This window comes from Myxine glutinosa, chromosome 6, assembly GCF_964187855.1.
Source record: "Myxine glutinosa chromosome 6, kmMyxGlut1.1, whole genome shotgun sequence".
NCBI lineage: Eukaryota > Metazoa > Chordata > Myxini > Myxiniformes > Myxinidae > Myxine > Myxine glutinosa.
The window spans coordinates 147,403,575-147,421,320 of NC_136266.1; the positions used below are offsets into that span (position 1 = coordinate 147,403,575).

Here is a 17,746-nt window from a genome sequence, read left to right on the forward strand (position 1 = left end):
GATCAACATCTCAAAAGGAGTGTCTTCCAAGCGAGCATCTGGACAACAGCCCAAAGGTCCATGATGCCTGTCAACAACCCCACTAATCATGGGTGGAAGGTAGAGGATGGCAAGCTGCTTCCCATTTGGACCTCGCTGCCCCTCGCCAAGGATGTATTCCACCTGGATGTGAAGTGCACTTGCACAAGTACCTGCGCTCTGTGCAAGTGCATGAAGGCAAAGTTGAAGTGCACACGTCTGTGCATGTGCAAATGCGAGAAGTAGCTGGACCAGAACAATTTCCAATACTGACATGTATATATGGTCGATTTGTTAGCCACTTTCTTATTAAAACTATTGTTCAAGGAGTTATTCAAGCAATTGTCTAAGCAGTTACTCACCACCATATTGTAGCACAGTTAAAAGATAAATAAAAATGTCACTACATCATTGGGTCCGAGTATAATTGTCCCGTTTATTTTTTAAAACATGTTTCAGCTTACCGGGCCTATGACCCTTGATCTTTTTTTGTGGATATGCGCCGATACCCGCAAAATTATTGCTTCTATGGGCAATGTGCTTGAAATACAAGTTGCTACTCCTGATCCTGAATCCATACATACCTCATATGTTCAGATCGGATCATCCAATCAAAGGTTATAACAGTTTCCGTATTTCGCATAGGCCGGGAACCCCCCACGTCCCCAGAAGCCCCATTTTTTATATGAGTGCTTGACACTCGAACCAAAATTGTTCTATAGGCCATCACCTTCAAATTGGTACTGAAAACGAAACTTCTGCATCAATTTTAAATGAAAAGAAAAAATTACCCATGCACGGCCATCAAAATTACCCACAACCAGTGACAGCCCTAATAATTGGCTTTAACGTAATTTCAGAGTTGATGGTTCGGAACAAGGCCATGTCTGACGATATAGCAGTGCCACCGGAGTCATTCATTTCTTTGTTTCCAGAACTGAGCCGATCACAAATATATACACTGAACCAGACTGTGCAGAATCGAGAGGAGGGACCAGTTTCCATGCGTACACAGGCCGTCACCATACTCAAATTCTTCCTGGGAGAACAATAAATATCCCTTATGTTCAATCACATCCATTTGCAGTCAAAACACCCACACTGTGAGAAACTGACCAAGAACTGTGCTGGCCAGAAGGGCTGACAGTGAAACTTTTTTTTGTATACTTAGTCCAGGCTCTGATGAGAGCTTTCACATGGAACATATAATAAGGGGAGCGGGAGACAAGAGGGGGAGAGAGGTAAATACAACAACAGTAGGGAACAGGGACATCAGGAGATCTGTGGAAGAGAGAGGGCTGGGGTGGGGTATACGGGTTCAACAATATGGACACGACAGGGACGTTTTATTCAGGAAAGAAATCGGAAATTGAAGGAGGTGGATTAAAGGTGGATTAACGGGGGTAGAAAAGATCAAGGTGTTGGATGGGGGAAGATATGAGATTGTGGTGAACAGCTGTTTTGAAGACATGAAGGGAAGAGTGTGATCGAAGAGAGTGTGGGCGTTTGTTCGAGAGGTGGCAAAAAGAAGAATGAAAGAGTGAAGGTGAGCAGAGAGTCTTGATTGTGGTAGTTTCACCAGAAGAGGTTTACTGACAGACCTTGTGCACCCTGCAGGAATATTTGGGGGAGATAGCACAGACAGAGCAGGGGGTGCAAGGCCAGAGAGGAGTCGATAGAGGATAGAACGACCAGCAACCTGCCTGCGGTGAGAGAGTGAAAGGCCCTCAGAATCGGCTTCATCGCGGGAGATTCCAAGTCCTAAAAGCCTTGGTTTCTACAGCAGGAAGACGCACTTGGTATGAGGAAGTTGCACCAGCTCAGAAGGGAGAGCAGTACTCCATCAAACTGTGGATGAAAGCTTTGTAGGTGGTGAGCAGCTCAGCAGTGCCAAGGAAGGACTCAGCATGATGGAGGATGGCCAGTTGGCTACTGGCTTTGGAGACTAGCTTGGACATTTGGCTTTCCCAGGAAAGATCATGGCAGTCAGTGAGACCAAAAATCTTGAGTGACAGAACTTCTATGAAGAGGATTATTGAGAAAGTAGATGCGAGGGTTTTCCAGACGGTATTTTCGGAGAGACAAGGTAAGATTGTGAGATTTGTCAGGATTGAAAGACATGTTCCATTTGTTTGACCAGTCTGAAACTTTATCCAAGTCTGCAGAGAGTTAAGAGGCTGCTTTTTGCCAAGAACTGTCAATCTGAGAGACGAGAGATGCAACGGCAGAGGGTGGGGTCATCGGCAAAAAGATAAAGATTTTCCAGAGAATCTGAAAGATCATTGATGAACATTAGAAAAAACTCAGGGCCCAGAACACTGCCTTGAGGAACTCCAGCCTGGACAGAAAAAGGAGATAAGGGAATTCCATTTAGAGCCACACGTGGACTACGGCAGGAGAAAATTTGTGAGCCATTGTTACGTGCTCCTCCCCGACCCCCTTGTCACGGTGTACCTCCGAGCCCCGAGAGGAGTCACGGCAGAAAAATGTGTTATTCTGTATGTCAAAGATCAATGGAGAAGCCACCCCAATTGTTACTCCCAAACAAATATTGTATTAAGATCACACAAGAATAACAGTACAACAATAAGAGTAGTCAAAAGTACAATCAATATGTCCTATGACGGTACCATCAGTTTTGTAATATATGACTCACTGTGCTCCAAGTGAGTGAAACAAGAACATCCCCAATGTCTCTTATTCCCAGCTTCAAGCCCAAAGTTGTTTCGCTCCAGCGATCGCCAGAACGATGTCCAATTGAGATCAGAATCCCGTGCAGATGGCAAGTACAGACACACAGCCCAAAGCTGCACAAAGGCGCCCTCAAGGCGACTGGGAAATCACACCCTCGGGTATGGACTTTCACGGCTCGCAGTCGGCGAACCGCAAATTAATCTTCAAAAGCCACGGTGCACACACACACACACGCCAGATACGTCTGAAAGCGGTGAAAACGGCCGAAGAAGCAAAGAAACCTTGCTCGACGCGTGAAGCGCGCGAGTCAAAATGGCCGACGGCCCAACGATAATTCTCCTCGGAATCCACCGCCAAAAACCTGACACGCAGGTTGATCGGTCACAGCGATGACAACTCTGTCGCAGGAATCCCTTTCCTGGGAACCCAAAAGTTCACTCGTGACTCTTGCTCACCGACGTTCGCTCCAGACCGCAAGTAGCTCGGCTCCTTCTTGTCCGACTCACTCGCTCCGCCCTCTTTTCTCTTCTTCCTCTTCGTCGTCCGGTTCCCGATCCGGTTTCCTGTTTCTTTTAACATTAACTTTTTTACCTTTTGAAAACAGTTCATGAACAATAAACCTTTTGAAAACAATAATAGTACATGGAATCAGAAATATTTACAGTGGATGCAAACCACCACAACGGAAGTGACGAATCCGTAACACCATGCGTGTTGATTTCCATGGATACCATAAGAGGAGAGTTTGGAAAGCAGGGTGGGGTGCCAGACCGTATTGAAGGTACGAGATATGTCAAAGGAGACGGCTCTGATTTCCTGTCTGGTGTTGAGGACATCCATCCATTGTTGAGACAGCCGAAGTAGCATGTCCAGAGTAGAGTGGCTTGGTCTGAATCCATATTGATTAATCTAAGATCAAGCCATTGGAGAAGAGGAAGGATTTAATGTCAGAAGTGATGATGGATTCCATGACCTTGCTGATGATTGGGAGCAGGCTGATTGGTCTGTAGATGCAAGATCTGTTTTTGGAATTTCTATTTTTTTTATTTTTTGGAATAATTATTACTGCTTGGTCGCGTCGGTGTCCACATCGACTTGAATCTCAACCTTTTAGAGGTGCGGTTCATTCCCCTCTTCTTTGGAAGTCTGTATTCAAAGATATGCCCTCATTAACAATGCATTATCATGCATGTTGGGGCCTGTGTTGCTGAGCTGCTTGGCAGCAGTCAATGATGGCATGAAGTGCAGTCAAGCCAAGATGGTAAAGGTTATGCAAAGCTTTCAACTGGTTTGATAAACAATTCTCGGTTTGACCAGGATTACTTATGGGGATATGGACAACTCCAAACTCACCACTGACCACTGACTGATAAATTGATCATAATGTGCCATTACATATTCACAATAACACGGGCAGTGCATTTGTGCTTTGAGGACTTCTCTTTATTATGAAACCCTTCACAAATTCAAGTTTCTTGGAAAAACATGGGCAGGAGTCTTCTTCTGATAAACAATTTTACAACCAGGGTATTCTCCCAATATCACACATGGGAATGAAACATGGAATACAGCAAAGTTTGAGCAAAAATTGATGTCAAACTGCTAAGGAAAGATGCCATCTGAGCATAACCAAAAATGGGACAATAAAAACAACTAAATCAGATAGAAAACAAATTCCTAAACACTGGTCACAATCAAAAAAATAAAATGGAACTTGGCTGGATACATGGCAAGGACAGAGACAAGAATTACAAACTGGCAACCTACGGAAGGTCCTGGAAGAAGCACGATGAGATCCAAGATCAGATTGAGAGATTAAGTTTTGTTACCATTTGAGTTTTTGGCATAAATTTTTCAACAATCCTCATGAGAATATGGTGAACCAAATTAATAAATTTACTTTTTTTTTTTAGCTGTCGTTTTCTTTAAATTTAGTTTGAGCACAGAGTGGATGCGGATGGGGTTAGCATTTTGAGATTCTTGTTGCCTTTTGGCACCAGTTTGCAGTAATTGTGGTGGACATTCTGGTGACAGCCAGCCATATGGCTTTCATCAAGGGGATCAGGGGTGCTGGCTGGTTGTCAGGGGTTACAGATGGTACTCTGAGGTACTCTGAGTTACAGATGGTGCTAACAAGGTATGTCCCCAAAGGACTGTAGGCTTTCACGATAGCTTTCTCCTTCCTGGTTCACTGAATACCTTGCATACTGCTGAGGATCGCTTACAACAGGGGCACGTACAACCTAGTGCGGGTCATGCTATGTGAATTTAACAAACCTTTATCAGCAATTTTTTCCCCACAGTCAGAACACTTTTTTGCGAGCACTCCAGCATGCGATGCACTATGGAAATTCAAGCTCTGTTTAGAAATAAAAACCTTGTCACAAATAGAACATTTGTTAGGATGCTCTCATTGGTTACCTCCATATGTTGGTTTTAGGAGATGGGAGGAAATTCCCCAAGAACTCAAAATCTCCACCTCTTTTTTTCGGTAAAGGATCATCATTCATGAACCAGTTTGTGAAACTTCATTCTCATAAGCTTCGTTCAAGGGCTCTCTCACAACCTCTGCCAGACTCCACCTGCACCTTGTTTGTCCTAATATATTCCCAGGAATGTTTTTTAAGTGCTCAGTTAGGTTTTCTTGATCATCCGGATTCCTTGTTGCTCCGACTATCACGGGTACAATTTCAGGTTTCTTCAATTTCAAAATCCTCTTGACCTAATTTTTCAGATCGTGGTATTTCAGATTTGAGCTCTCCTATATGGATCATCATATGCGTTTTCAAATTGCCTTTTTGAGAGAAACCTTTATCACATATCGAGCATTTGTGAGGATACTCTCCTGTATGGGTCATCATATGTAATTTTAAACTGACTTTTTGAGAGAAACCTTTATCACATATCGAGCATTTGTGAGGATACTCTCCTGTATGGGTCATCATATGTAATTTTAAATGGCCTTTTCGAGAGAAACCATTATCACATATCGAGCATTTGTGAGGTCGATGTCCTGCATGGATCATCATATGTAATTTCACATGGGTGTTTTGAGAGAAACCTTGATCACAAATGGAGCATTTGTAAGGACGATCTCCCGTATGGATCTTCATATGCGTTTTCAAATGGGCATTTTGAGAGAAACCTTTGTCACATATCGAGCATATATGAGGACGCTGTCCTGTGTGGATCCTCATATGTAATTTCAATTTGCAGTTTTGAGAGAAACCCTTATCACATATCAAGCATTTGTAAGGTCGTTCTCCTGTATGGACTCTCGTATGCAATTTCAAATGGCCTTTTCGAGAGAAACCTTTATCACATATTGAGCATTTGTAAGGTCGCTCTCCTGTATGGATCCTCATATGCTTTTTCAAATTGCACTTATGACAGAAATCTTTATCACATATCGAGCATTTGTATTGACGTTGTCCCATATGGATCATCATGTGCTGTTTCAAAATGTGGTTTTGAGAGAAACCTTTATCACATATCAAGCATTTGTAAGGACACTCTCCTGCATGGATCTTCAAATGCAATTTCAATTTGCTTTTTGTCAAGAAACATTTATCACAGACAGAGCACTTGAAGGGGCGTTTTCCAGTGTGCATCCCCATGTGTATTTTCATGTTACTCGTTGAAGCAAAATCCAATCTGCACACATTACACTTATAATGTATTAGCCTTTCTCTAACCTTTTTGTGTTTGTTTAATTTAACATTGATGTTGGTGTTGCAAAGCCCAGACATGCACTTGTATTTTATTGGAAGTGGGTCTTCATCTCGTGATCGTTTCTTCAAAAAAGGCTTTTTCCTCACTGACAAGCTGCGACTGGACCTTATTTGTCCCATATTACTTCTTGATTGTTCTACAGAAACAAAGAACAAAACAATTTCTTTTTTTTAATGAAAATGCAAAATATTTTACACTTTTCTGAAAATTATATATTTTCTCAATACAAAAGGTTTTATGTTAATTTTTTTTCGTTTCCACTCACCTGCTGGTAAATAGGAAGCACTTCCGTTTGTCATGTGAATATCATCTGACCCTTCCTTTGCAGAAGCACATTTTGATTCTTCTGTGACAGATGAATCGTTGTTGTGTTGCCTGCCTTCCACATTTACAGGATAGACATCACCTGTGTACAAATCTGCGTCAGTCTTTTGCAGAGAAATGAGATTGAGAACAATCTCGAGAGTTCATACAACATGTTCAATTTGCCAGACAATGCCATGTTCAATATGCCATACAATGTATACTTCAATTTAATTATCACAATGAAGTTAAAGACTGTTAAAAAAAACAAGACCGAAAGTCGAACAGCGGCGTAGCCAGGCTTGTTTGATACCTTCGTTGAAGATAGATGTAACGATGTAGTGTGACACAAAACTGTCGCTACTTTAATATATAGAAGATATATTTTGACCTCGAGTAACTTTGCAGTCACTTCAAAGGGATTAGCGTTACGATTACATTTATTATAATATTAACGTTACGTTATCATTATCATGAAAATGATATTACTATTTTAAAAACCGAGGCTAATTCCTTACTTTTTTTTCTTTTTTTTTGTATACATAATCGAGGCTCATTAAAGAGCTAACATTTGTCACACAAACAAATCAAACAGACAAACAAACAAAGTATATAAAAAGGGGAGCGGTAGACAAGATGGGGAGAGAAGGGGAAGCACATAAACAAAACATTTGAGAGCAGGGACATCGGGAATGTGTGGGAGGGAGAGGGCTTGGGGGGAGGCGGCGTGGGAAGGGGTGGGGGGTGGGGGGGGTGGGAGAAGTATAAACACAAGGACACCAAGGACTTCCAGGAAAGAAGTTTGTATTTCAAAAAAGTGGATTTGGGGTGAAATTAGCAGGGGTAGAAAAGATCAAGGTTTTAGATGGGGGAAGATAAGAGATGGTGGTGAACAGCTGTTTTAAAGACCTGGAGGGAGGAGTGGGATTGAAGAGAGTGAGGGAGTTTGTTCCAGAGGTGGGAGAAAAGAGGAATGAAGGAGTGAAGGTGAGCAGAGAGTCATGATTTTGGCAGTTTAACCATAAGAGGGTGGCAAGCAGATATTGTGTGACTGTTACGGGTTCCTCTACGATCTCCTGGTCTCGGTATACCTCCGAACCCCGAGAGGAGCCACGGCAGAAAAATATGTTATCCTGAGTCAAAAACCAATGGTGAAACCACACCAATTGCAAATAATACAAACACCACTAATACAAACAAATATTGTATTAAAAATCACACAAAAATAACAGTACAACAATAATAGGAATCCAGAGTACAATCAATATCTCCTATGATGATACCATCCGTTAACATGCATGAGGTAACTCATTGTGCTCCAAGTGAGTGGAAAATAACCTTCCCCAGTGTCTCTATATTCCCATCTTCGAGCTCAGAGTTGGTCCCCTCCAGTGATCAACGGAACGATGTCGAATCGAAACCAGAATCTCGTTCAGAGGACAGGCACAGACACGCCGTCCAAAACGGCACAAAGGCGCACGCGGCCCAAAGCGGAGAAAATGGTCATGTGGTTTAAGCGGCACAAAGGCGCATTCACGGCGACTGGGAAATCCAACGGCACCCTCCAGGTATGAACTTTCACTGTTCACGGTCGGCGAGCCGTAAAGTAATCGTCAAAAGCCTCGGTGCACACACACACCACAGATACGTCTGAAAGCGGTGGAAACGGTGACGAAGCAGGGAAATTCTGCTCGACGTGCGAAGCGCACGAGTCAAAATGGCCGACGGCTCGTGGTTCTCGAGTCGTCACGACCCAGCGATGATTCTTCAGAATCTAACGCCACCTGACACACAGGATGATCCGTCACAGCAATAACAACTTTATCGCAGGAATTCCTTTTTCCCAGGAAACGAAAGTATGTGACTCTGGCTCGACAACGTTCGTTGCAGACCGCAAAGCAACCAGCTTCTTCTCCGACTCTCTCGCTCCGCCTCTCCCTCTCCTCTGCCGTCGTCTTCCGGTCCGGTTTCCGGTATCATTTAAAGTTAACCTTTTTAACTTTTGATAACTGTTCGTGAATACTAAACCTTTTGAAGATAATAAATAGTACATAATATCAGAAATATGTCAAGTGGAGGAAAACCACAAACCACGGAAGTTACGAATCCGTAACAGTGACCTGTAGGAATATTTGGGGGACAGAGCCCAGAGAGAGCTGGAAGAGCAAGGCCGGAGAGGAGTCGGTAGAAGACAGAAAAACCACAAACCTGCCTGCGGTGAGTAAGTGAAAGGCCCTCGTAGGTAGCTTCATCACGGGAGATTCCAATGATTCTGAACGCTTTGGTTTCAACAGCGTGAAGACGAGCAAGGTGTGAGGCAGGAGCACCAGCCCAGAGGGGAGAGCAGTATTCCATTGAGCTGCGGATGAAAGCCTTGTATGTGGTGAGGAGCTCAGGTGTGCCACGGAAGGACTTCGCACGACGGAGGATGCCCAGCCAGCAACTGGCTTTGGAGGCCAGATTTGAAATGTGGTTTTCCCAGGAAACATCATGGCAGATAGTGAGACCCAAAAGCTTGAGTGACAGAACTTCTTGGAGAGGATTATTCAGAAAGTGGATGGGAGGGTTGTCCAGTCGGTCTTTTCAGAGAGACATCGTAAGAGTATGAGATTTGTCAGGATTGAAAGACATGTTCCACTTGTTTGCCCAGTCTGTGATTTTGTCCAGGTCTGCAGAGAGTGAGGAGGCTGCAGACTGCCGATCTGAGGGATGAGGAATGGAGCGGCAGAGAGTGGAGTCATCAGCAAACAGATAGAGAGGATTTTCAAGAGAGTCGGAGAGATCATTGATGAAGACCAGAAAAAGCACAGGGCCCAGAACACTGCCTTGGGGAACTCCATCCTGAACAGGAAGAGGAGATGAGAGAAACCCATTCAGGGCCACACATTGACTATGACTAGAGAGGACGTCCGCCAGCCATACGTGGAGATTTCCATGGATACCAAAGGAGGAGCGTTTGGTGAGCAGAGCGGGGTGCCTGACCTTATCGAAGGCAGGTGATATGTCGAGGGAGACAGCTCTAATTTCCTGTTTGGCATTGAGGACCTCCATCCATTGTCGAGACAGCAGAAGCAGCATGTTCAGAGCAGTGACCTGGTCTGAAACCAAATTGATGATCAGAGATCAAGCCATTGGAGAAGAGGAAAGATTTCATATCTGAAGCAATGATGGATTCCATGACTTTGCTGATAATTGGGAGAAGGCTGATTGGTCTGTAGTTGCTAGGATCTGTTTTTGCACATTTTTTGTGTAAAGCGGTGATGTTGGCTGATTTCCAAGCAGATGGCAGATGACCTTGAGCAAAAGAGACGGTGAAGAGAACAGAGAGAGGGAGTGAAAGAGCGGAAGAACAGGATTTTAGGACCCGTGGGCTGATGCCGTCAGGTCCAGTTGCAGAATCAGAGTGGAGGGTTGACAGAAACTTTTCCACCTTGTCAGGAAGAAAGGACACAGAGTCCAGGAGCAGCTGGGTACGACTGGGTACGGTGGGTACAGAGAGGGATGGGTTTGGGACACAAGATTTAGAGGCAAACACAGAGTTGAGGCATTCAGCTTTTTCACGTGCGGAGTCAGCTGTGTAGCCGTTTGAGGTAAGGGAGGGGATGGAGGGGGGACAAACACCAGAAATAGATTTGACCAGACGCCACCAGGATTTGGAAGAGGGAAACAGATAAGAGAGTTCGGTCTTGAGAACGGAGAGATATTGTTTCCTGGCTCTCCTGAGAGTGGACACACACTTGTGTCGGGCTCTGTGAAAGGAAATGAGATTTCCTTCCATTGGATTTGCTTCCCAGGAGACGAAGGCAAGTTGTTTCTGGGCAACAGCCTCACCACAAGATTCCGTGTACCATGGACGGGAGGAAGGGTATGACAACTGAAGACGAGATGGGATAAATCTGTGCATGAGAGAGAGCAATTTACTTTGGTAGAATTCCCAGGATGAGTTGATGTCAGAGGTGGTAGAAATGGGAGACCAGTCCAGATGATTGATGGCTGCTTGAAGACCGTGCCAGTTGGCCTGAGTGAAATGCCAGACTCGTCGACGCTGAGGAGGCTCCCTGAGAATGGTCAGAGAGATGTCCACTTTAACAAGCACATGATCAGATGAGCCGATTGGAGCAGAAGAAGAGCAGCAGACATTTTCAGGGAAGTTAGTCATAACCAAGTCCAGAAGAGAAGATGCTCCATTGACCGAGATCCGGGTCGGGAAATTGACAGATTGTGTCAGTCCCAGTGAGTCACAGAAGTCCTTTGCTGAGGAGCCATGGCTGGTGAGAAAGGTACCCACACCCAGCCAACTGGCATGGTGACAATTGAAATCACCACATATGAGGAAGAGAGAGTTGGGATGAGTAGATAGAAGTTGGTCCATATTATCAGACAGCGAGATGTAGATGGAGTCATCACTGTTTGGTGGACGGTAAAACACACATATGAACAAGAGGTGGGAGCGAAGGGGAAGCCGTAGCCAGAGGTATTCCTGGGGGTGAGGTGGAGAGAGGGCAGTGCAGGGCGAGTGAGAAAGAGAGTTTTTGATAAAGATAGCAACCCCACCTCCAGGACGAGGCTCAGGTCTATCATACCTGAGGAGGGAGTAACCTGGGAGAGATACTAAGGAATCAGAGACATCATGAAGGAGGAAAGTTTCTGTTAAGCAGATCACGTCTGGTTTGTCAGAAGCAACCTGTATGGAGAGATCAGTTAAGTTTGAACGAAGGCCCCGGATGTTTGAGGTCCATACCGTTAATGAAGAGGAAGGGGGAGCATCGGATACAGAACAGGGGGGAGGAGGGGTAGGGTAAGATGTGGAAGAGGAGGAAGAGGTAGGGAGAGCTGTTGAAGGTGTGTCAGAGATTTCAGAATCGCTCGGAGAAAGGGAAGGATGGGGCGGACAAAAGGTTTGATGTTGATTGGGTGAGGCACAATGAGGTGTTATTTGAGGAGGGGGAAGAGCGAGGCAGAAGGTTGGAGGAGCTGGAGGTGAGAGTTGGAAGGGGGAAGAAGTGGGGAGGAAGCTTTGAGGAGGGGTGGGAGGGGGGAAATGGAGAAGAAATGAGGGTGGGGAGATTTGAAGGGGAGGGGCGAGGGGGGAGTTTGTGAGGGGAGGGGTTAGGGGGGAGTTTAGGAGGGAAGGGACAAGGGGAGGGATTTGAAAGGGATGGGGGAGATTTGGAGGGGAGGGGTGAGGGGGGAGTCTAGGAGGGGAGGGGCGAGGGGAGTCTAGGAGGGGAGGGGTGTGGGGGGAGATTTGAAAGGGATGGGTGATGGGGAGGATTTGGAGGGGAGGGGCAAGGGGGAAGATTTGAAAGGGATGGGTGATGGGGATGATTTGGAGGGGAGGGGTGTTCAGGAAGTTTTGGAGGGGAAGATTTGGAGGGGAGGGGTGAGATTGGATTTTGGAAAGTGTCCGATAAATGGGAAACGAACATTTATTGCAAAATGAGTTTCTTGTAACCTTCGAGTTAAAAATACGTTTAAGGACGCTGGAGGGGGGGGGGGGGGGAGGGGGGTGGAGTGCAGGTGAGTTTAGGGAATGTATGAAAGAGGCACTGTAAGAGATGGAATTTTTTTTGGGGATGAATAGATTTGGTGAGCAAGTGGAAAGCAACCTTTTAAAGAAGAAGAAGAAAAAGGTGTTATAATATACGACAGAATACAGTACTTCAGGGCAAAGTTAAAACATTTTAAAGTTTAACAGTGAAATCTATCTGGGGAAAAGGGGGAGAAACACGTGGTCAAAGAACGAACGAATAAGAACAACGAATAAACGAATAAGAACAACGAATAAGAACAGAGAAGGAAATGCTTCTTTTTTTTTTTTCTTTTTTTTTTGAGTTGAGATTTTAAACAAGGAAGTAGGCTATGGGGTGAAAAGACTGGGAAAAACAGAGAACAAAAGTTATTGGAGCACAATCGACGGACCGCTGAGAGAAAAACAAAGCCTCAAGGTAGGACACGGTACAAGGCCTCAAAAGACACGACACAAATTAACACGATTTTCTATACAGGTATGAAAGATTTACACAGAGAATTTTCCGAGGGACCCATTGTAAGTACACACACCATAAAATAAATACAGTTTTAACGAAAATACAAATGGGAACAATTACTTAACTTCGATAGCGTGGAGAGCGTGGACAGCTGTGAAAAAACGTAACCTCGCCGGCAAGACCGGAAGCGGATATCAAACTTCCGCTGTTACACTGCTTATCACCGATTCATGAACCACACACCACTTAAATCCATTAACTTTCCATTCACGACATTGGGATTAAAGTGTTATTGTTATATTTACTATATTATTATTCTTATGATGAAAACGATACGACTGAAATGATACCACTGTATTAAGAAACCTGGGCTTAATTTGTCCGAAACGGTCCGAATTTGAGGCATGAAGCCTAAGGCCTATACATACCGTATTGTTGGAAGACCCGTAATGCCTATGCTATTGATATTTGATGGTCATTTTAACAATCGGTTTGTTTGTGTTTCACACTGAATGAAAAACGTGAAGGTAGAGCATGGCGATTGTGATATATGACAGGTTCGACGATATGCTCGGCCTGAACAAAATAGGAATTAAAATGGCGGTGTGCGGAGTGAGCCGCCGTACCGACGTAATGACATCAGACGTAATCACGTCACCCTGTTATGTGAACAGATCCTCAGCTCTGATTGGTACACAGTCACGTGAAAAAGTAAGTACACCCCATGTAAAGTTTTGACTTTTTCAACATATTTCAACATACAGCTATTTGATCTTCATTTCAACAATATTGATAGATAAAGGTGATATAATATAACAAATATCATGAAACATTTACATTTTGTTGTCCATTGTATGATTTAAATAGACATAAATGCAAATTTCGCTTGTGGAAAAAGTAAGTACACCCTTTGCTCTAATTGGTGGTGTTGCCCCCTTTGGCAGAAACAACCTCAAGTAGGCGTTTCTTATAACTGTCTACCAGTCTCTGACATTGACTGGGATACATTTTTGCCCACTCCTCCATGCAGAATTCTTTCAGCTGTGCGATATTTGAGGGGTTTCTTGCATGCACAGCTCGTTTCAAATTCCCCCACAACATCTCGATGGGATTTAGATCCGGGCTTTGACTTGGCCATTCCAGAACCCTCCATTTCTTTCTTTTCAGACATTCCTTGGTGGATTTACTGGTATGTTTAGGGTCATTGTCATGTTGCAAGGTCCACCTTCGGTTGAGCTTCAACTTTCCGACAGATGGCCTCACATTATCCTCAAGCACCTTCTGGTACATTGAAGAATTCATCGTGGATTCTATGATGGTGAGCTGCCCAGGCCCTGATGCAGCAAAGCTGCCCCAAACCATAATATTTCCACCACCATGCTTTGCAGTTGGTATCAGGTTCTTGTGGTCAAATGCTGTCTTTGGTTTTCGCCAAACATGTCTTCTGGTAATGTGGGCAAATAGCTCTACCTTTGACTCATCTGTCCAGAGCACATTGTTCCAGAAGTGCTGGTCTTTGCCTAGGTGTTCATTGGCAAACTTTAGGAATGGAATGGCTGAAATGGTTTCAGCCAAAGGAATGTGTGGAGAACAGGGACATCAGAAGATTAGAGCCAAGGGTGTACTTACTTTTTCCACATGCGAAATTTGCATTTATGTTTATTTAAATTATACAATGGACTACAAAATGTAAATGTTTCATGATATTTGTTATATTATATCACCTTTATCTGTCAATATTGTTGAAATGAAGATCAAATAGCTGTATGTTGAAATATGTTGAAAAAGTCAAAACTTTACATGGGGTGCACTTACTTTTTCACGTGACTGTAAGCTTGAGAAAGGCATCGCCGAGCATGAAATAAGCTGACAAGGTGCTTGCAGGTGCTTTTGGCTCTACAAGAGATGTACTTTTCCCAGCTGAGGTTAGAGCTGATATCCAATCCAAGTAGACGGATAACAGGGAGTTCCTGCAAAGGTGAAGAATTCATGTCTATGTTGTGAGAAGAGACAAGATGATGAAGAGAGGTGAGAAGAGACAAGATATCTGGAGAAGAGAAAAGATGGGGAGAGAGAGGGAGTGACTGAAAACAAGGTGATATTGAACGAGAAACAGATAACAAGTGGGTCTTTTTTGTTTGAAAGTAACAAGCCAGGTTCTATTTTTTGTCTTTTTTTTGTATAGAAGATCGAGTCTCGTGTAAGAGCTAACATTAATGACAAAAATAAACATAAAATAACATATAATAAAGGGAGCGGGAGACAAGATGGGGAGAGAGAGGGAAGCACACAAGTACAACAGTGGAGAACAGGGACATCAGGGGATCTGTGGGAGGGAGAGGGCTGGGGGAGGAGGCATGGGAAAGGGGAAGTGGGTGGGAGAGGTATAAAACACATGGACACTGCTAGGAATTCAAGGAAAGAAGTCGGTATTTCCAAAAAAGTGGATCTGGCGTGAAATTAAAGGGGGTAGAGAAGTTTTTATTTTTATTTTTATTGTTTTTTTTTGTATACTGAATCGAGGCTCGTGAAAGAGCTGACATTTACTTCACAAACAAATCAACCAGACAAACAAAATATATAAAAAGAGGGAGCGGAAGACAAGAGAAGGGGAAGCACACAAACACTTGAGAGCACACAACATTTAAGAGCAGGGAGATGTGTGGGAGGGAGAGGGCTTGGGGGAGGAGGCGTGGGAATGGGGGGTGGGGGGGGGGTGGGAGAAGTACAAAACACAAGGACACCAAGGACTTCCAGGACAGAAGTTGTCATTTCAAAAAAGTGGAATTGGGGTGAAATTAACGGGGGTAGAAAAGACCAAGGTTTTGGATGGGGGAAGATAAGAGATGGTGGTGAACAGCTGTTTTAAAGACCTGGAGGGTGGAGTGGGATTGAAGAGAGTGAGGGAGTTTGTTCCAGAGGCGGGAGAAAAGAGGAATGAAGGAGTGAAGGTGAGCAGAGAGTCTTGATTTTGGCAGTTTAACCATAAGAGGGTTGCAGGCAGATCTTGTGCGACCTGTAGGAATATTTGCGGGACAGAGCCCAAAGAGAGCTGGGGGGGCAAGGCCAGAGAGGAGTCGGTAGAAGACGGAAAGACCACCAACCTGCCTGCGGTGAGTGAGTGAGAGGCCCTTGGAGTTAGCTTCATCGCGGGAGATTCCAATGATTCTGAATGCTTTGGTTTCAACCGCGTGAAGACGAGCTAGGTGTGAGGCAGGAGCACCAGCCCAGAGGGGAGAGCAGTATTCCATTGAGCTGCGGATGAAAGCCTTGTATGTGGTGAGGAGCTCAGGTGTGCCAAGGAAGGACTTTGCACGAAGGAGGATGCCCAGTCGGCAACTGGCTTTGGAGGCCAGATTTGAAATGTGGTTTTCCCAGGAAAGATCATGGCAGATAGTGAGACCCAAAAGCTTGAGCGACAGAACTTCTTGGAGAGGACTATTCAGAAAGTGGATGGGAGGGTTGTCCAGTCGGTCTTTTTGGAGAGACATCGTAAGAGTGTGAGATTGGTCAGGATTGAAAGACATGTTCCACTTGTTTGCCCAGTCTGTGATTTTGTCCAGGTCTGCAGAGAGTGAGGAGGCTGCAGACTGCCGATCTGTGGGATGAAGAATGGAGCGACAGAGAGTAGAGTCATCAGCAAAGAGATAGAGAGGATTTTCCAGAGAGTCGGAGAGATCATTGAGGAAGACCAGAAAGAGCACAGTGCCCAGAACACTGCCTTGGGGAACTCCAGCCTGAACAGGAAGGGGAGATGAGAGAAATCCATTCAGGGCCACACGTTGACTACGATCAGAGAGAAAGTCCGCAAGCCATGTGTGGAGATTTCCATGGATACCATAGGAGGCGAGTTTGGTGAGCAGAGCGGGGTGCCAGACCGTATCGAAGGCATGTGATATGTCAAGGGAGACAGCTCTAATTTCCTGTTTGACATTGAGGACCTCCATCCATTGTTGAGACAGCAGAAGCAGCATGTCCAGAGTAGAGTGACCTGGTCTGAAACCAAATTGATTAGCCGAGATCAAGCCATTGGAGAAGAGGAAGGATTTGATATCCCAAGCAATGATGCATTCCATGACTTTGCTGATAATTGGGAGCAGGCTGATTGGTCTGTAGTTGTAAGGATCTGTTTTTGCACATTTTTTGTGTGAAGCGGTAATGTTGGCTGATTTCCAAGCTGATGGCAGATGACCTTGAGCAAAAGAGAGGGTGAAGAGAACACAGAGAGGGTGTGAAAGAGCGGCAGAGCCGGATTTTAGGACCTGTGGGCTGATGCCGTCTGGTCCAGATGCAGAATCAGGGTCGAAGTTTGACAGGACCTTCTCCACCTTGAGTCCAGGAGCAGCTGGGTATGACTGGGTAAGGTGGGTACAGAGAGAGACGGGTTTGGGACCCAAGATTTTGAGGCAAACACAGAGTTGAGGCATTCAGCTTTTTCACGTGCGGAGTCAGCTGTGTAGCCATTTGAGGTAAGGGAGGGAGGGGATGGAGGATGCACAAACACCAGAAACAGATGTGACCAGACACCACCAGGATTTCATTACCAGGTCCTGATTGTGAGTGGTACTCGCATGGTTACAGGTAAGAGGAGACAATGTTCCTGGGTAGGCAGTATACAGTGTTGAGTCATCTGTGTAAATCCTTAATTGAGAAAGTATTTCAGGCAGTCAGATCATTGATATATGACATTCACAATATTGGCCCCAACACAGACAAACCCCTGAGGAACAATCACATTCTGATTATGGACAGGGGGTTACTGTCCCTCATGGAGCACAGAGATTTGACGATTTGAAAGGAAGTCAGAGATTGTACCAAGCAATTTTCCAGAAATGCCATATGATTTCAGCCTTCGCTCTGTCGAGAGCAACAACCCTGGCTTCTCCATGATGATCCAAAGCCATATTCACATGTTCAGTGATTAGGGATAGAACAACACCAGTGGACGTTAAATGTCTAAAGCCATAATGAACATCAGTTCAGAGGTTGTGGGTTTCCAGATGAGTCAT

General features: G+C 44.7%; 2 protein-coding genes across 9 annotated transcripts in view; both read right to left on the reverse strand.

Moving 5' to 3' along the window:
• Window positions 1–17,746, reverse strand: part of LOC137429473 (uncharacterized) — a 483,513-nt gene that overhangs the window by 57,588 nt on the left and 408,179 nt on the right. The window lies entirely within an intron of this gene.
• The window catches only part of LOC137428870 (uncharacterized), a 119,765-nt gene continuing 106,148 nt past the window's right edge, over window positions 4,130–17,746 (reverse strand). For all 8 annotated transcript variants that reach the window (XM_078780703.1, XM_078780704.1, XM_078780699.1 and 5 more), the window contains 2 exons: window positions 6,710–6,850; window positions 4,130–6,580 (listed from right to left, as the gene is read on the reverse strand). In XM_078780703.1, the coding sequence (XP_078636829.1) occupies window positions 5,403–6,580; window positions 6,710–6,850 (1,319 nt within the window). In that variant the 3' untranslated portion in view covers window positions 4,130–5,402. The remainder of the gene's footprint in view (window positions 6,581–6,709; window positions 6,851–17,746) is intronic.